The sequence below is a fragment of the Carex rostrata genome, chromosome 1 (assembly GCF_964058835.1).
Source record: "Carex rostrata chromosome 1, lpCarRost1.2, whole genome shotgun sequence".
In the NCBI taxonomy this organism is placed as follows: domain Eukaryota; kingdom Viridiplantae; phylum Streptophyta; class Magnoliopsida; order Poales; family Cyperaceae; genus Carex; species Carex rostrata.
In genome coordinates, this window is record NC_135918.1 from 3,095,402 (window position 1) to 3,116,149 (window position 20,748).

At 33.6% G+C, this 20,748-nt stretch overlaps 1 protein-coding gene across 4 annotated transcripts; it reads right to left on the minus strand.

The window, feature by feature from the left end:
- Positions 1-4,983: 4,983 nt before the first annotated feature.
- Positions 4,984-11,477, minus strand: CIP111 (Cam interacting protein 111). 4 transcript variants are annotated; one of them, XM_078300213.1, is made up of 10 exons: positions 11,040-11,477; positions 10,257-10,364; positions 9,353-9,900; positions 8,756-8,945; positions 8,024-8,231; positions 7,354-7,703; positions 6,817-7,243; positions 6,402-6,482; positions 5,683-5,873; positions 4,984-5,393 (listed from the first exon to the last, which is right to left on the minus strand). In XM_078300213.1, exons 1-10 carry the CDS (start codon positions 11,331-11,333, stop codon positions 5,250-5,252), a joined length of 2,541 nt encoding a protein of 846 aa, XP_078156339.1. In that variant the 5' UTR covers positions 11,334-11,477; the 3' UTR covers positions 4,984-5,249. The 4 variants fall into 4 exon arrangements, 3 of the variants coding, with proteins under 3 accessions (XP_078156339.1, XP_078156359.1, XP_078156347.1); XM_078300233.1 differs by having other exon boundaries at positions 10,262-10,364; positions 11,040-11,432; XM_078300221.1 differs by having other exon boundaries at positions 10,911-11,075.
- Positions 11,478-20,748: the final 9,271 nt, after the last annotated feature.

Sequence of the window (20,748 nt, forward strand, 5' to 3'; positions counted from 1 at the left end):
ATATTGTTCTATTAATTAAAAAAATTTCCAAAATGGTGTAGAATAATTTATAAATTTTCAAAATGGTCTAGAATAATTTAGAAAATACTAAAATGATTTAGAATTGTTTTAGGAACCTCTTTCCTTTTCGGATCCCTTACGGAACTCTGACTGTCTGATCAGTCGGTTCTTCGATTCAGGTTTTTTTTTATTTTAATTTTAATTTATAATATAATTAATTAGTTCATTGTAGTCCGAGTTTAGAATATTGTCCAAATAATTTGGAATTTTTAGAATATTCCAAAGCGGTATCTCGTCCCCGCTACTATCGGTAAACATGGTATTCCCTAACATGTCAAGGATAAATCCACGGACATACCTAATCGCCAATATTAGAATGTGAGTACGTTATTGAAAATGTAAAATACGAATAGGGTTTTAAATAAAAAAAAAAGACTAACCACTTCAATTGTTGGTCGGTCGCATCTTCGGGCAATGTTTTGAAGCGTTGACGGAGCATGTTTTTCACCACATACATATCGGACGTTCTCTCGTTGGCATCTTTTCCCCTCTTTTTCATTAAACCCTTGATTTCATGATCTTTTACACCTAGCAAATCATACAGTCGGTCTTGGATACTCACCGAGTTTGTAATTCCCGTTACTGGATCCCCCGAAATAGGCAAACCCCACAAGCAACTCACATCCTCCAGCGTAACTATAATTTATTTGACTTGTCAGTAAGAAATTAAAAAAAAAAAATTTAATTAGTAAATACCTGTCATCTCTTCGAAGGGAAGATGAAAGGTGTGCGTCTCCGGACGCCACCGCTCGATGAGTCCATGAATGAGGGCCATATCAGGCAATGTCGTGATATGATATAAGCTCATTCGAATTAAAAATGGTGTGTACTTCTCATTATAATCGCATTTGTGTCGATAGTGTCTCACGGTCAAAATATCTTTACTCTAAAGTAGGAAAAAAAATCAATTACAATATAATTTGATTACTAACCGAGTTATGAAAAATAAAATAAGTAAATGCCAACCTTCTTAGACACCTCAGATACCCTATGATTGTCGTGAGTTATCCACAACAAGCGGCTAAATGTATGCTTAAGTGTTTCGTTGCCATACTAAAAAATTCAAACAATATTCTACATCTTTTTTAATTTTTCTAAATTATTCTAGACCATTTTGGTATTTTCTAAATTATTCTATACCATTTTGGTATTTTCTAAATTATTCTACACTATTTTTGTATTTTCTAAATAATTCTAGACCATTTTGGTATTTTCTAAATTATTCTAGGCCATTTTGGAAATTTTTAAATTAATAGGGTAATATTCTCAACTATTTTGGAATTTTATAAATTATTCTAAACAATTTTGGAATGTTCTAAAAAAATCTAAATTATTCGGAAGGGATCCGAAAAAAAAGATGTTCCTAAAAAAATTCTAAATCATTTTAGAATTTTCTAAATTAATCGCACAATTTTCTAAATTAATAGGGCAATTTTCTAGACAATTTTTGGATTTTTTTTAAATTATTCTAGACCATTTTGGTATTTTCTAAATTATTCAAGACAATTTTGGTATTTCCTAAATTATTCTAGACCATTTTGGATTTCTAAATTAATAGGGTAATTTTGTAAAAATTCTAAATTATTTGGATAATATTCTAAACCATTTAAAATGAACTAATTAATCATATTATAAATTAAAATTAATATTAAAAAAATAAAAAAAACCTGGATCGAATAGCCAATCGATTAGACAGTCAGAGCTCCGAAAGGGATCCAAAAATAGAAGAGTTTTCTAAAAAAATTCATAATCATTTTTTAATTTTCTAAATTAATCAAACAATTTTCTAAATTAATAGGGTAATTTCGATACCATTTTGGTATTTTCTAAATAATTATAGACCATTTTGGTATTTTCTAAATTATTCCAAACTATTTTGATATTTTCTAAATAATTTCATACCATTTTGGTATTTTCTAAATAATTCCATACCATTTTGATATTTTCTAAATTATTCCATACCATTTTGGTATTTTTTAAATTATTCCATACCATTTTGGTTTTTCCTAAATTATTCCAGACCATTTTGGTATTTTCTAAATTATTTCAGACCATTTTGTTATTTTCTAAATTATTCTACACTATTTTCGTATTTTCTAAATTATTCTACACAATTTTCTAAAATTCTAAATTATTTGGACACTATTCTAAACCATTTAAAATTAAATAATTAAATATTATAAATATAAATTTAAAAAAAAAATTACCTTTCTGGAAGAGAAGAAAGAGATGTGAGGGGCTCGGGTGGGGAAGAAGGACCCCGGACTCCTTATGTAGGGCATCTCCGAGTCTGGAAATTTTTTTTCCGGATTTGGGAGCTTAGTCTGGAAAAAAATTTTCCAGATTTGGAGACTGGAAAAAATTTATCTGGATTTTGAATTTAATTTCTGAAAAAATATTATCCGGTGTTAGCGGTTAATTCCAGAAAAAAAATTTCCGGTTTGGGTACTTTTCGAATTTCAACACAAGTTTGGTTATTTTTGGGATATAAATAAAAAAATCGGAAGCAAGTGTCTAACCCTGAATTTGATTTTTTTTTTTAATTTGATCCAGTACTAATTGTTCAATGTGCCTACCCCTGATTCGATATAGTGCCTATCCTTGGTTCGAGTTAGTCCAATTCTTGAACCGATTTCTTCTGAGTTTTGGTCGTCGGATATGTGATACTCTATTTAGTAAATAGAATGAAAGAGAATATGAGAACAAGAAAGATTTGATAGTGGAATCTATTATTACAACTCTAAGAAATGAGTTGATCGGACTTTTTGTGTTTTTTATTATTCAACACTTATATTTCAGTTAAACTTTTATTTAAACTTTGAGTTCAATTTGCTAATTGGCTAAGAACAATTCCACTTTGAATTGTGCCAAACAAATTTTTATTTAGCTTACTAAAAATATTTCAATATTATGTCAGTCGATTTTATGATTATAATAGATTATGGAATTGTAATTGTGTACCCAATAAGTTAATGGATTTGAACCCGATTAGTTATTTGAATCCGATTAGTGCCCTACCCTGATAAAAATTCTGGATCTGCCCCTAGTTGCAGTGTGACTAATGTGTTGTGATTATTTCTGTGATTTTGATCATAGCACAATATGTTAAAACTTGACTTAATCACGATACGATACGACACGACACGTAATGCGGCATAACTGATGTATCATGACTATTCATCGTGATTTTAATCATAGCATGACACGTGAAAATTAGATTTGATCATAATCCAACACAACACGAGACTCACATTTAATCACAACATAGCATGATACGAATTTGTTTGACTAAACTGTGATTAGAAAACTTTGTTCAAAACTAAACATGATTCATTGTCGTGACGCAACGGGTCCGGCATGCTACATGACACTAAATTTAATGGTTTGTTACTTTTAGAATTACCGGTTTCGAAAAAGAGGATTCTTTGTGGATCGAAGTGTCCGCGGGTCATTACATGCATTGTTCTTTTTAGAAAATTCCATCTCTTACAATTCGTGTTCGCACAAGCACAAATTGAAACTAATAAAAAAAAAACTTCGTTGTTGAAAACATAACAATAATAAATTTTATTTTGTAGTACTTTATATATGGGTTGCACTTCGCTTGCACTCTATTTTGTAGCAAACCAGACACGGGGACGAAGCCAAGTGAGGTTGGAATGCGTATCCTCTGGGATATCTCATATTTTGCGCGACTTTTTGGAAAATCTCAACTGTTGAAATACGTTCTGCACGAATCTCAAAACTCAAATATTATTGTCCCTGCGCTATCTCCGAATAGGCACCAGACATGTCGATGAGATATCTCAGAGGATACGCTTTCTCAAACTTTTGCGTGACGGACGTGTCCGGTGCCTATTCGGGGATAGTGGGGTAGTATTATTTGTATTTTGAGATTCGTGCAGAATGAATTTGAACGGCTGAAATTTTCCAAAAAAATACTCAAAGTTTGAGATATCTCTAAGGATGCGAATGCATGAGGTTTGGGGGAGGAACTGGCGTTCACGAGCAAAATTATAAAATTAACATAAAAAGGTTGGATAAATAAATGTTATACAGTTTTATTTTATGAGTTGAGCTATTAGTATATTGTTTTTTAAAAATAAAAAAATATATTAAAGAATGCCTCTTGTATTATTTGTAAAAAAAAAAATACAATAATATGCTTGTAGTTCAAAAATAATTTTAAAAGTATGTCATATTATTAAAATTGTCCCACGCTATGACATATGATGATATGCCGGATATACGTAGTTGATCGTGCATCAAGAAATACAAATAAAATTTAAGCTGTGCACCGATAAAATACGACTAAGATGTGAACCGTAGGTTAATAATAATAGGTGAATTATGTAGTAGAAAATGCAAATAAGTTTAAACCATATATTTAATAGTGCATGCCAAACTAGTAATAGTTTTTGATATTTAATGCATCTATTTTTTTTTTTTTTTTACCTTTTGTTGTTAATAATGGACTAAAATTAAATTACGCAATTACAATTGTTTGGAGTCATAAAATTTGGTCATAATTACTCCGTCATTGCTCTGCATTTACATAAACGGTGAATATTCTTTTCATCTCCTTTCTCAAAGGATCATGTCACAATGCAGATTGAATAGCTCCGACTAGATATCGCCAGATACGAATACACAAAGTTTGGTAGATGAGACGCAGACGATAAAACATGGAATGAGTGAACAAATTTACCAACTTAAAATTACCATGTCAACTTATCCTAGCCCGCTATCGATAAAGATACCACAGGATGTGCAAATACAACATCCTCAGACAACTAAAAAATGTGTCTTAATTTTCCTCAAAAAAAAAGTTTGTCTTAATGGCACGCAGTACCATGCATTAGGTGGTGCAGGAAAGCGCAACTAGCAATGCGCACAAATTTTTCTAATACCCTAAATAGTAGATTTAAAACTTCCATACTATATTTTTATATCATACAAGTATAAGGCAACCCATGTATTCCATCCAACCCTGATAAATAAACATAATATACACTAACAAATAAGCAGTACCTACAAATAAAGAACATTGTTAAACTTCTATTGTATAACTACAGCCAATAGAAAGGGGATAATATTAGACCAAAATTGGGAAAAAAAATAACAAGAACAAAAACCGGAAGAATATCCAAGATGGCTCCAAGACATTTGAAGATTCTTTACAAATGCTTTCATATATCTCTGACTGAAGTGTCATCCACCAGCCTCCTGAACTGGATGGCAAGGTTTTGGTAGAACTTGAGATCTGACGGCTGAACATTACTAACAGCCTTCTTGAAATGATGCATTGATACCTCATTTATATCAAAACTTTCCTGTTCGAATACCGGAACTTGAAGTTAGCAAACAAATACTTTGGTGTTCATTTCAAAGGAAAAAAAAAAAAAAAAAACATAAAGCAAAAGGCATTCCCAAAACAATCCACAAGTCGAACAAGGATTGCAGTACTAATCTATACTATACCAATAAATAGGAAGGAAAAAAGGTTGGAAGATATCAATTGGGCAGGCCAGTAACCAAAACTATAATCCTACGCATTACTTCAGACAGACAAATGAGCACAGAATGAAATGGTGAACATAAGTAAAGCAATGCACGTATCACCTCAAGTGCTGATATAGCAGCTTCTCTGCACACTAGCTTTATGTCAGCCCCAGTATAACCTTCAGTTAGAACAGCAAGCTCCCTCAATCTTACATCAGGCCCACATGGTATCTTTTTTGTGTGCACCAGGAAAATTTCTTCACGATCTGCCTCATCCGGAGGTTGCACATCCAAGAGTCTGTCAAAACGGCCTGAACACAGAATGCATTTTTAGTGTTAATTCATTTTCAAAACAAACATAAAGCAGATCCAAAATCCTTGCAGTGTAATCAAAATGGTAAACTCTAAGCACGTACGACACCTACCCCATAACTTAAATGGGGCTCCCAGACTATATGACCAAATCAACCTCAAATCTGTCTCAAACAAAATTGATTAACGAAAAGCAAAAAAACTAATTTTGAGAAGATTCCTAGTTAAATTATGCATCTTCAAAGTATTGCAGAACAAGAAGTATCTGCCCCTTAAAAAAATAATTCAGCAGATATGCAGCTTCCTCCTCGTTTCACTTATAATAGAGTAATACACAAATTACCTGTTTTATCCTCATTTTAAATATAGTGGATCATTTTGTAGGAGAAACTGTGTTATTTCCTAATAATTTTTAGTTTTTTCTAATGTCACTGCATGGCATTTGAATTTTGAGGGGGACACACAAAATTGTACATAATAATATTATAGCATAGTAAAGTTTAGAACTTCAAAGTTCAACTTCCAACCTGGTCTCAGAAGGGCAGGATCAATCTTGTCGGGGCGGTTTGTGGCAGCAATAACTGTCACGCCAGTCCTCAAATCCAGACCTGATTTATTCATAGTATCCAATAAAACGTTATGAGATGAAACATAGTAAAAATCAAAATATAAAAGTCAAAATTGTATCACTACCATTTACCATCTAATACAGCAATTTAGTACCATATAGCAGAAATTAAGCTGGTACCAAACAAATATTATATTCTCTTCCCAAATAATTACATCAAACTGTCATTTTTATCAGCTAAACAGGTTCGTCAAGAATTTCACTTTCTTAATCCATGTCCGCCCTGTTCACCTCTGACCATATTTTATAGTAAAAACAGATTGCCCACCTGATAACAGTGAAACCAACAAAACAGGCCATGAGTTAGGACTCACCATCCATTTCCACAAGGAGCTGGCTCAGAACCCGGTCCGCCACAGACACACCATCATTCTCACCACCTCGTGTTACCGCAAGTCCATCAATCTCATCAAAGAATATAATAGCAGGCTTATTGACTCTGGCCTTGGCGAACAGTGCCTTCACGGCCTTCTCTGACTCACCAACCCATTTGCTGAATAGTTCAGGCCCCTTAACAGCTAAAAAGTTCAGTTTGGCCTCTGATGCCACTGCACGAGCCATAAGGGTTTTGCTACAACCAGGTGGGCCTATCATGAGCAGGCCACGGGGAGGACTGATCCCAATCCGATTAAATGCCTCTGGGCACAATTGTGGCCACTGGACGGCCTCGATCAGTTGTTCCTTTATCTTGGATTGACCGCCAACATCTTCCCATCGCACTTTGGGCAGTTCCAACATAACCTAATTATAAAAAAATAAAATAAAAATTAAAGGAAACTACTTTTCAGTTATCCTAAACTACATTCAAACTTAAATGAAGAAAATCTTTTTGGCACAATGTACATTATTACCTCACGCATGGCACTGGGGCGAACTTTTAGTTTGGCCTTCTCAAAATCTTCAAATCTCACTATAAGGTCTTCGTCTCCATTCATTCCCATTACATCTTCTGATGAAACAGTAAGCTTAGACAGAGAATTAGACAAGGAGCCAATGAAATCAGAGGGTTTTTCTCCTTTTAACTTGATGTGCTGCCGAAGTGAGTTTAGTGCAGCCTCATTACAGAGTGCTGCTAGGTCAGCACCCACAAAGCCATGAGTCTCAGAAGCCAATAGGTGTAGCTCATCTTGGGAGAGAGAGTGATCCATGTAGCTTAGTATGGCGGTAAGTATACCCAGCCTTTGGTCTGGTGATGGTACCCCTACAATCATGCCGGTTAATATTTTTAAAGCTGATTACACAACAACTTCATAGGCCATATAAGCCATCACCTGAATTCCAACCACCAAATTTTCTTTGAGGATGCCCAAACTTAACCAAGAGATTTTTTCATAAAAATAGAAAATAAATCATACGTAAACAATAACCGTTTACTTCAAGCTTTTGGATCACCATGAAGATTCTTAAAATGCCTCAAACAATCATTATAAATGTTTTATAAGCTTAACAACAGTACTGAAGAAGCTAAAAGCAATTTAAAAAAAAAAAAAAAAAATTGGGTAAAACTAACCCTTTAAGTACCTATCTCGATTTCTCGGTCAAGTCTCCCAGGCCGTCGCAAGGCAGGGTCAATACTGTCAGGTCGGTTGGTGGCAGCTATCACAATTACACGATCAGTTTGGCCAATCTCATCCATCAGCTTCAATAAGGTCGCGACCATCCTGAGAGACAAGTTCTCAGTCCCATCCCCCCTTGCTGGCGCAATTGCATCCAGTTCATCAATAAACACCTTTAATGATACAAAAAGGTCGTGTACATTTACATAAGGTTACATTGCAAACAATAGTCAGCTCTTTACTGTCCGATAGTAATACCGTGATTTAGTTGAGTTCATGTAACGGCAATTCAGTCGTTTTGGCAAAGATGCTGTCTGCATATAATTCAGAAAATGTTCGGTGCTACTTTGGATGTGAATTGGTCCAGTAATCTTTGAAACTTCAGCTTGATTTGCAAATTTCAATTAGAGAGGATACAACAATTCAACTTGTGGTAAGGTTACATATTGAAGGTTTTCTACAGTCAGCTTTTTGAAATAGTAAACATACTAATAGGTCCTTTCAACAGAAACTCATTAGACCATATATGTACAACCTAACAAGCATAAACTTCAAAATTACACACAAAGGTGATTATATGCATATTAAGAAAGGAAATCCAAAAAAGCCTAAGTAAATGACAAGAGCAGATAGAAGAAACAAGAATAGCAAAAAAAAAAAGAAAAGGAATGATAACAGTAGCAAAATGGGTTTTTACCATAGACGGGGCGGCTTTCTTGGCCGAAGTAAACAAATCATGCAGTGCTTGTTCGCTCTCACCATAGTACTGGCTAATTATTTCAGGCCCATTAATAGTAAAGAGTTGGGCACTGGCAATTTTGGCACACATACAAGCGAGAGATGTCTTTCCAGTGCCAGGCGGGCCATAAAGAAGCACACCTTTATACCTAGTAAGGTAAGGGAAGAACATTATAAACTGACAATGACAGATCATTAGCCTGCTAAAATAGGCAAGATATGAAACAAATAAGCATTGTATATAAGAAATTATCGTACACTATTGGTACACAATGAACAGGCCCACCCAACCGGTCTAGTAACCCAGTGGTTTAAACTCATTCCTATATTTTTTTTTCTGGGTACCTTAACTTTACACATTACAGCCTCAGTTCTTGATCCTACAACAACAATGACTGTGAAAGGAACAAAAATTCCAAAAAAGACGGCTTGAGATACGGCTATTAGGAACTAGTACTCCATTAGTAATTGACCCATACTACTATTATACTAGATAAAAAGTAAAATCAAAATAAATAGAATTTAAATCCAAGAAAATATTAAGAAGTGTCAAAACCTTGGCAATGTTTCATCTTTAGCCAATGAAAAGGATATTATCTCCTTCAAATCCTCAAACTCCTTAGACAGACCACCTAATCTTGGCAAGTCTGAATCCCATTCATCCCCTACCTGATACTCTGGCAAAGCCCCATCTTTACTGGTTTCATCATCATTACCATCCAATACTGCATCATCTGATAACAGCTCAACTCTGCTTGTACTATGCACCAAAAACACATCACTTTCCAAACCAGAAACTCTTACACGGAACGTGCATACATTTCCACAAACAGGGATACCCACAAGATTACCCTTTAATAAATACCGGCCATATAGCCACCGAGAAGCAAGAATCTGCACGAGTTCCTTGACTTTTTCATCTTCAAGTGCCAGCTCAGCAGTTGAACAGGTATTAGGACCTTCAATTAAGCTTAGGTGAAGTAGTTCACACTTGTCTATGTGCAAAGTTGTGGAGAGAGGAGATATAAATATGCCCTGGCCAGTAGTAGGGAAACCCATTGTACAAGAAAGGCCCCAAGACAGCCTCACTCCATCTTTTATAACCTAAAGATGCAGATCATGGTCACAATTTTGCTCAAAATTCACTACTCAGAAGGAAGTCTCACATTAATTAATAGATTTTACAAACTGCAACATTCTGTTTCAACTTGCTTGCAAATGATAACAACGTTCTCCAGACATCTTAAATTAACACCCATTTTGTTTTCAGGGAAAACAAAGACACTGCTAAAAAAGGGTAGCTAAACAAAATCATGACAAACTTACCAACCTATCAAAACCAATGAAAGCAAATGAAAATCCAACCCAACGTGGAGGGATGGGTTATTCTCCTCTTAAAAAGACAACAAAAAAGCTGGTGTTACTGCAAAAACCAAGCTGACTAAACAACAAAAAGCAACCTTACGAGAAGGGAAAACAGTCGCTATAGAAAACTGCCTTCCTGCATCAGCATCGACTGTGCAAACATCACTGTCGTCCAGCTGGGTATCAAAGGGAACAAGAGATACCTAATATGGAGTAGGCAAAAGCTTTCAATTAGATTTTTTTTTCTTTTCATTTTTTCATATTAATGTTAATTCGTTATTAAAAATTGCATTGATACATAGTATTAGAAACTTAAATAAGAGGTTAACTTTATATCCAATGGAAGTGGTCAACAACGAGACAGATCTTTATCATTCCTGACCAATCAATCATATCATTCTACTAAAGGAATGTACGGTAAAACTTTGAAATAAATGGTATTAACAAAATATTTCCAATAATCAAATAACACTCTATTTGCATATGAACCCTTGTAAAGATTATGCTTTATGGTTAGAGACAGACAGATTTCAACTGTAGAGTGCTATGCATTGAGTTACAAAGGAGAGGGGAACAGAGAGGAAGTGCTCAGGAGATTAAATTGGGTACACCCAAAATGAGGGTGAGTTCTGCTTGGAGGAATGTATTAATTATTCACAACATTCTTCTTCATTAACATTCGTTCATCTTATTAAATAAGAACCCCATAATCAGTAGAACTAAGGAACAGTATTAACAAGGTTTTTCACCTCTCTTCCTTTCATTCCCCTTCATTTCCAACCCCTATCACTTAACCATGGAGCACGGGAGCAAAGTTACAACTTCCAAACGTTATTCCACAAACAACAGGAAATAGTATAAGAACAGTAAATTAGTACAGAGACAAGGGAGCCGGGGTGGAAAGCGGAGGAGACAACAGCACTCTCTGATAGATAAACAACCGCGCGGTTGCCTTTAGAGAGCGATGCTTCACTCTCGACGATGGTTCCGGAGAAGGCAGAGGAGGCGCTGGGAAGGAGGGACGGGTGAGCAGAGGACAAGGCGGATAGGAGGTGGCGGTGGTGGAGAGTATCTTCGCCGGCGGAGGAAACGGAGAGCGGTGTTGAAGGTGTTCGTGGAGACTGGGAGGGAGAAGAAGAGTATTTTTGGTTTTTCTTCCCTTTGGAGGGCATCTTTCTACGCCGGAGGAACTCCGCGAGGGGGGGGGTTGATAGTCGGAGGAAATGGAGGAACAGAGGGAGAGGGGTTTAGGGTTTATGGCTCGGCGGAGGATGACCGAGTTGGTGAATCAAGGAACAACGATAAACTGTCCAGACGGTCGGTTCGGATCAAAACCGAACCAACTGAATTATATTGGTTTCAGTATAATTTATATTTTGTTTGATTCAATCATTGCTTCATTTCTTTCATTTTAGTTTAAATATTTTAAAATATTTACATATTTTATATGAAATTAGACAACTTGTGTATGCACGTGTAATTTTCATTAATAATGGCACCAATAGATAGATTTACTTCGGATTGAATCGAACAAACTGAAATTTACTTCAATTTGTTCGGTTCAAATCTTAATTGGTCGATTTTTTTTAAATCAAAGAAAAATTTAATTTAATTATTTTATTTCGATTTCAACCGAGCCAACTATTTAAACATTCCTAGATAGGAAGAGATTAAGTCCGAAGCCATTTGGACTGCATCATCGTCTAACGCTGAGGAGAGGACATTATTAAGAAGGAGAGTGCTAAAATGAGGGCAACATTTGCAATTTTGAGAGCTGAGAGAAATATTTCTCTCTAAATTCCAATATTGTCATTTTGCTTTCTTTCCCATATCTTTACAATTAATATACCATAATTAAGGAAAAAAATAACCAAGAAAAGTTATTCCAAAGAAAAGGAAAAATTGTATTTTTTTTGGTAACAAGCATCTCTCTCTCGTAGCAGCTGCCAAAATATAAACTGAAAAAATTATATTAAATAGTGAAAATTAAAATACAAAATACAAACCATCAAAGATAGTTTTTTCACCACTGCTCACGTAATATATAACTTCCTCCTGATATCTTACCAGTACGTACAAATAGAGCCAAAATAATCAGAGTAAGTTCCACAAGCAACCTAAGAATACCCAATTTGGTTTTGACTTTTATGACAAAACAAATAGCAAGTAAAAAATGATTCTATTTCGCATAGGCCCCTCTTAATTATAAAATTGCTTGTACCCTCATCTGGTACTTGGTCTGAGCATTCTCTCTTAAGTAATTTACTGTATGAATCAAAAAGAAAAACATAGAGTACACATGTGGGGATAAATAACAGAATTTCAATAATTTTTCAATTTCTTGCAAAATTGAAGAGTTTTCTTTGATAGCATAAAATATCCATACAAGCATAATTTCAAAAATGCATAACATAAGCTGGAATTATTTAGCCCAAAATACCCCTTGTTCCTTACACTATATGCCTACACACTTTGTTTTATTCCCACATAGAGGAACTTACATTTAAATCAAACAAACTTGCATTTCCATGATCAAGTCCTTCGCCCAAACCGCTCCGACGAGAAGCTTCGACAAACTCAAAACCAGAAGGATCCCGTTGAGTAGAACTTATCGCCTTTCTCTTATTTTTTTTCTTTGGTGGACGGCCTTTTGGATGTCGAGTAATAGGTTCGAAGGTGACATCAAATTGACTTATGAGTTCTTTTATTCTTTCACGAGCGGTATCTTTTGTAGAAGCCGACCATTCTTGATACTTGGTGCGAAGTTATTCGAGTATGACATCAAAGCCATCATCATGGTCATCGTTGTGTGTAGCCGCACAAACACTCAAGCTCCTTCCATCAATCCGCCACTGTGAGTGTATCAAGTCAAGAATTAGCGGCTCATTTCTCCAATTACTCATTTTGTGAGCACATGGAAGACCCATGGTTTTTGTAAATTTTCCACTGCAAACCACACTCATAGTACCCAACTTTGCTTTCATGTGTTGGTTGTGTAGATCTTTTAGAGCATAAAGAGACACATGGTAAACAACATTTAAAAAAAATGAAATATTGCAACAGTGAAGAAGAAGCATCTTTTCTCTTGAAAGCTGCGCCTATAAACAAATTTAGAAAACAACAAATTAGGTGATTCTAAAGTTACATAATAAATAAATAGTTGAGATTAGAACATAAGGTATGCGTTGAGGAGTACCTTAATTTCATTGAATTCATTTTCAATTGCAAGACACATTTTGCTACGCACTTCATAAAGATCGCCGATTGAAACTAGTAAATACTTCTTTAAGTTTGGCATGTGCTGATTCTACTTGTGAAGATGCACGGTTCCCGAAGTGCAAGTATTGATCGGTCCATGCACCGACAAATTTCTCTTTCAATGGTAGCCACACATTTTCAATATACTCCAATGCTTTCTTTTTCTCCATGTAGTTTGATTCAAATTCTTTCTAGTGTTCCTTGTATTCAAGCTCAGTTGAAGAATATACTACATTTTTCCAAGAACTCAAAAAACTTACCCAAATCTCTTCGGTTTCAAAATATTTTTTACACTTTGTCAATATGTTTTTCTCTATATGTCACACACAAAACAAATGTTTGCACTCTGGAAAAACAATATTAATTGCATTTATTAATGCAAACTCTCTATCAGTTATTATGACATAAGGTTGCTTCTCACCCAGAATTTTACTAAACATTTTTAATGCTCATATGTAATCTTTTTCGCTCTCTCCTTTTAGAAAAGCAAAACTCAAATAAAAGGAAGTGTTGAAACTTGAAATTCCTATGATATCCAGTAATGGCATTTTGTATCTATTGGTTTTGTAGGTACAATCCATAATAAAGATATTAGGAAAGTTTTGAGTTAACTTTACCGACAACGGATGAGCAAAAAAGAGATGAGTGAGATGGCCTCCTTCATTTAAAATATCATACATGAAACCGCCTTGGGCAAGCTCTTCCATTAGAGATTGAATGACTGAACGACCCGCAAGATTATCTTTGCGAATTTTTTTTTTTTGCATTGTAAATGGTTTTTGAGATTGCAGAAAGTTTGGGATTATTTTGCCGAAGAGAAGAAATGATCTGCCTTGGTGGTATTCCAGATTTGCTCATATGGTCAACACTTCTTATTTCTTCTTGTGATAGCCTACGACATATCGGATGCCCGGTTACATCAACCGAAGCTTCATGGTTGTGTAGGTAGTTCTTTATTTCAATCATCCATAACCCATTATCTTGTCGTTTTCCCTTAATCTTAAATGGACAATCTGTTAAATGACTTGTTGTTGTTCTTTTTATTTGGTCTATCGAAACATTGCGCTGGTCTCGATAGCAACCACCTTTGTCACATCCCAAAACTACATACTTATTTTTTCTTAAGCTACGAATTGATAAACCATAACCTCTTTCTGAGAAAAAAGCGTGTGTTCCCTTGATCAACTCATCAGATGTCTCGAAGCTTAACATGATTAACTCGAGCTTTTCATTCTCTATGTCATCATCACTGAAAAAATAATGTAAGGTGTCTCGAACCATTAAGATTCATCTGTCAACAAAGTACAAAGTTCTTTAGAATTATATATAAATTGTGGTTCTTAAGTACCAACGAAAGGAAAAAAAAATGTAAGGTGTCATAAAAACATTTTGTTGAGCAACCGTGATATTTCACCAGAATTATATTTCACATGAGTTGAAACCTAAAGAGAATGAAAAACCAGAACTAAATCTCCAACTTCTTCAAATTTTGGTTTATATATTGTGAATGTCTGATACAATTGAGTCGTTGTTGCAATGAGATGTAAAAAATTAAAGTACATAAACACTAAACTGCTAGCATGTTAGAAATGCAAAAATATGTATTATAGTATATAAATATCAAATTACTCACATAGATATGGATTTTAACATAATTGGTATAAATGAAGCAACACCACTAGCATGTCAGAAATGAGAAGCACACAACAAAATCAAAAGTATTCAAAAGACATAATTATTTAGGAAATAAATAGCAGAAAATATATAATTATTTTAGCTATAATAGTTGATAAAAAAGACTTAATTATTTAGGAAATAACTAGCAGAAATAAGAGTGCTATGTCTCTTTGCCCCTCTATCACATTTTTTTTTAAATAGTTGTACCAGTTGGTACTGTAATAGAGCTGTCAGGTTTTGTTGACAGAGCTGTTAGGTTCTCAAGCTTTGATGGCAGAATTATAATGGGTTATGTGACAACATTGACTTAATGGGATTTCCTGAAGGTGGTGCTTGTGTCAATTTGGTGGATAAATTAAGGACATATTGGGTAGCAACCGGCAGTTAGTGATAACGAGTTCGGGTCAACAGTTTCAGACCCATCGACCTCAGTGGGAACTTCAAAGAAGAGGAAATGCACTCCAAAAGGAAAAGGGAAAGATAATTCAAAGGTGAATAAATGGACACTTGTACCCAATAATTGGACTGGTATAACACTGGCTCATTAGAACACAATTTTGTTGGTGTACCAGTCAGTGCAGGGCTGTACCATATCAGTATTTTCTTGAGTAACATATGTGACTTTTTACTAGAAACAGTCAGATCTTGTGTTGAACTTTCTAAAATTATCAGTGGTTGACATGTTACCACTACTTCAAGGGGGCATGGTCATAATGATAATTTGAAAATATTTTTTCTAATGGCCACAGCCTTGCCGAGAGAGTAAATTTATTTTGTGTTACTTAATATAATAATAACTATTAGTAGTGCAAATATATAGCACTCCCCAATTATAATATAAAATGCTAATCCATCTCAAATGCCCCCAAAATTGATTCTTTTTATTTCTTAATTGATGTTATTTTGCCGCCTCAACTGGCAACATGATGAGAAGCAATTATCAGGTTTGTTGCACTGAATCAATTTTTTAGAGAGAAAAAAATATTGAATTAAAAAATACATAGATAGCTTACCTTGTAACCTTCTGCTCGAGATTTGGTGAGTTTTTAATCAGTTTCTCTCGCTTGAAGTATGAGCCTTTAAGCTTGCTTGAGTTGAGAAATTCAACGTATATGAGAATCACGCAATTTGATTTCCTACTAAGTTCTTTTCCGATTGATACAGTGTGATTCATTTCCAATTTGGGTACACGCTGAACAATAATTTCGAATTAAAGAAAAAAATGAAGAAGAAAGAGAATCACAAAGAAGATTCTTGAGGAATTATAATGTTTTTTTGGAGTGTGATTTTTCTCACGGAAGGAAAAGATCTGTGGGCTAATTTTCTGACTTCCTTTCCTTTTTTTACTTGTTTTATTAATTGAGGTCAGAGAGACAAGTTAAAGGGTAATATTGGAATTTAGAGAGAAATATTTCTCTCAGTCCTCAAAATGTCAAATGTTGCTGGATCTAGTGGCTAATGTATATTTAATGTAAAATGTAAAATGAAGATAATGAAGATCTCCATTTTCTGAGGTACTGGATCTAGTGGCTCTAGTGGCTAATGTATATTTAATGTGCTTCTTCTTCTTTTTCAATCTGAGCGGTTTTAATACGCTTTGATAGCATCATATATGTCACGACCCGGGTCAGCCAAATGGGTCAATTTAGACATAGTCTGCATTAACGAAATAGGAGAAGTTCGAGGGCAGCTCCGACACGCAAACGGTCAGTGTTCATTTAAATTATGCATTATTGATACTGGGCCCCGCTGGAACAGAACTGGAGGAACTGGAGATGAAGATGCAGACTAGTTGGAGTTAAGTCAATTCAGCCAATTAAGTAGATAAATGGCAGAATTGTAATAAAGATAGGATTAGAAGGATTTGTAACCAATTTATATTGTAACAGCTTCGCCTTTATAAAGGCAACAATTGTATCCATTTGGATTATGGAAAAAATTACGTCAATTTGAGTATTTCTTTTTTATCTGGCTTTATCGTCATTTTTACTGTTAATTTACCCATTTATCCAAAATTACCCAATTTAATCAAATTAGTTTGTTTCTTCATTTCAATTGAGAGTTTCTTGTCTTGATTGAGTTGAGGATCGTTCCAAGATATGAAAAAATTATCATGCAGTGAAGTGGTTATTTGGAGGAGTTATGGTTCGAAGCCGTTTGGACAAATTCTGCTTCCTTATTCTTTTTTTTTTTTGAGGAAATGTTTCCTTATTCTTTTTTGAGTGGAAATGCTTCCTTATTCGATTATGTAAACACAACCGAACCAGATAAACCCAATAAATATTCAATTTGTTTGATTAAACTAAAATTATAGAACTTTCATAATTTTCAAACAACCCAGTACCGACCCGTATGCTTAGATAAAATAAGTAGTAATAATTCGCATTCATAATTCATATATATGAATTAACATCATTTGAACAAATTAGTTGTATTGTCATCTTAGTTATTTTTTCTAGCCAAAATATATAAGGAATAATTTAGGTTCATATCGTCTTAGGCTCTTGGCATACAAAATAAAGTAAACAAAAAGTTTTATAAGGTTGGATCTCATTAGACCTTCTAAACAATTCAGTATGTTGTATGCAAAAAAGAGTAAACATCAGTTTGATATGAAAAAAGAAAACATTTATAGTTGCCTGTGAATTTACTCGCACAAAACTTTCCATCAAAGATTATCACTAATGGCATATATATAATGACGTTGTAATTAGTAAAACTTCTATGCTCCCAACTTGCGGAAAGAAAAGAAAATTGTTCAACAATATTATATTAAATTAGGTACTGTTGGCTTGTGCCGTAATCTACTTGTTTATTTGTCTAAATTTGCAAAATATATATAAATTGCATTTTACATTTTTTTCTTCTTGAGATATTGTGCAGGTTCATAATAACAGGAGATTCAATAATTACGCATCAATGATGAATTAATAGACTGCTATACAACATCAAGATGTAGTCATGAAGCACAAGACATTGGACAGCAAAAACATCATCTCAAAATTAGGATAATTAATCTATAAAATTGGTAAAATAAGCTTGAGAATGAATTAAGTAAGGCCTACCGTTACAACGGAATAAATAAAATTGGTAAAATAAGCTTGACTTTATACTAAATTAATTCGAATGTTTAAAAATTTCACATGTAGATGCATCACACGTAAGGTAGGCGGGTTTCAACAGTTTGGATTCATCATTTGAAATCGATTTGATGAGTTTTAGAGTTAAGCTCACCAAAATTTTGGTGAGCTTAAGAGCACCCTAGTTTTACTCTATATATGTTATATGAGGAGGGATCCAATTACACCATTTTATGGGAACACATCTTGACACCATATTTTTATAAGTCATTTTTGCGATTTCAAAATTCAAATAGTCGATCCGAACCGTTCAACGTGATGTCCATATTAAAATGTTCTTGGACACCAAATTTTACATGTTTTGAAAATTTATTACTATTTATTTAGAATTTTTTAAAAATGTTGTTTTTCAATGGTCCAAAATTGTCTGAAAATAACAAATTTGTACACTTCTTAATAAATACTAAAAAAATTCAAAAATGTAAAATTTGGTCTCCAAGCACATTTTAATATGGAGATTATGTTGAACGGTTCGGATCGTCTGTTTGGATTTTAAAATTGCAAAAATGACTTATACAAATATGGTGTCAAAATGTATCACAATAAAATGGTGTAATTGGATCCTTCCTCATGTTATATATACTCGTGAAATAATTGTAAATTGAAACAATTGACCGTGATATTCTCATTTTTGTCAGAAAAAATAATAGTTAGGGTTGAAACTCTTAGCAAACAAAACAATAAATGCAAAATGGAATGAGAAAAGAAATCGAAAATACCAATTAACTAATAATTTTCAGCATGAGTTAAAATTTATGAAAACATCACGATAAATTACATCATAAACACTACTCTCTTTGAAGCAGAAAAATAAATAAATAAGAGGGTAGCTAGGATTTCTATGATTCGTTGATTTTCAGCTCTTCTTTTAAGATAATGAAATCTGTTTTGTTTTGTTTTTCATTTGTCGCGATAAAGGAAGATAAAATATATATAGATACGTTATTTCGCAAATTAAATTGGCTATTTTAATTCGCGCTCATATCTCTAGTTTTGAAGTCTAAATAGTCGATCCAAACTGTTAGATGTTTAATCTATATTAAAATGTGCTTGGAAACCAAATTTTACATTTTTTGAAATTTTTTTACTATTTATTAAGATGGTTTGAAAATCGATGTTTTTATTAAAATTCTGCACTATTAAAAAACAACGATTTTCAAACCATCTTAATAAATAATAAAAAAAATTTCAAAAAATGTAAAATTTGGTCTCCAAGCACATTTTAATATAGATTAAATATCTAACAGTTTGGATTAGCTATTTGGACTTTGAAACTAGAGATATGAGCACGAATTAAAACAGCATGTTTAATTCGCGAAGTAGCGTAGCCTTACTCTCTCTCTCTCTCTCTCTCTCTCTATATATATATATATATTGTCAAGAGTGAATCTACATGTATATCAGGTGCTAAGTCACTCCTATAATTTTAATTTTTTTAATTATATATATTAAAATTTAATTAAATTTTTGTTTTTTATTTTAAGTTTTTATATAGTCTAGCACTTTTATAATTAAAATAGCAAATGTGTATATATAGTCTAGTGATAAGAGTTATATTTGATGTTTATAAAGTCATGGATTCAATTCCTACTAACCAAATTATTTTTGTCTTTTTCATATATTATGTATTTTATAAATTAGTCTTCCGCTCCTGATTATCCTGATTATCCTGTCAGGATAATAATCTAATTTAGAAATAGTAAAAGACTCTAACCTACTTATTTTTGTAAAATACATTTCATAAGAAAATAAATTGACCATACACCTGAGTTACAAGTGCTTAATTTTTCTTGGTAGGTTCAGTTATTTCTGTTTGTAAAAATATAAATCGAACCAAAAACCAAAAACTAAAAATGTTTATGTTCTAAATCAAACTGAATCAATTAACCGAGAAAATCATACTTTTTAATTGTAATTTTACTAGTTTGGTTCAAAACTAAATACTCTGAACATTTGGAGTTGTTGAGAATTCTTCAAGGAACCAAATCTTCTGCTCTTCTGTGCATAAAAAATTCCTGCACACAGGGTCATTTCATCCATTCATTTTGTGCCTGCTTCAATCTGAACAGTTATAATTAAAGAATGAAAAGTATTTAAGTTTTAGAAAAAAATACAATCAATATTTAAATATAACCGTTCAAATGAAAACAAACATGAAATAAATGAATGAATTGAACCTGTGTGCTGGAATTTCCTGCTCACCTAGAAGTAGATAATTTGATTCCATTCTTTAATAACAGCAATCTACTGTTATTGATCAAGTAACATCAAACATAAACCTGCAGTTTAAGACAAACTACGACGCTTGTACAACAGTACAAGTATATAAAATCGGACGGCCCCAGATTGCGGCTGCTCAAATTCACAAATTACGGAGCCGGTAACACAAACGAATTCGGATTCCCAGATACCTGAGATGTATTAGTAAATCTGCACCGTTTTTTAACCTGGCACAAAAATTCAAAACGGGCTCCTGTAGTTTCCACAGACACCAAATTGAATTTAGTTGGAC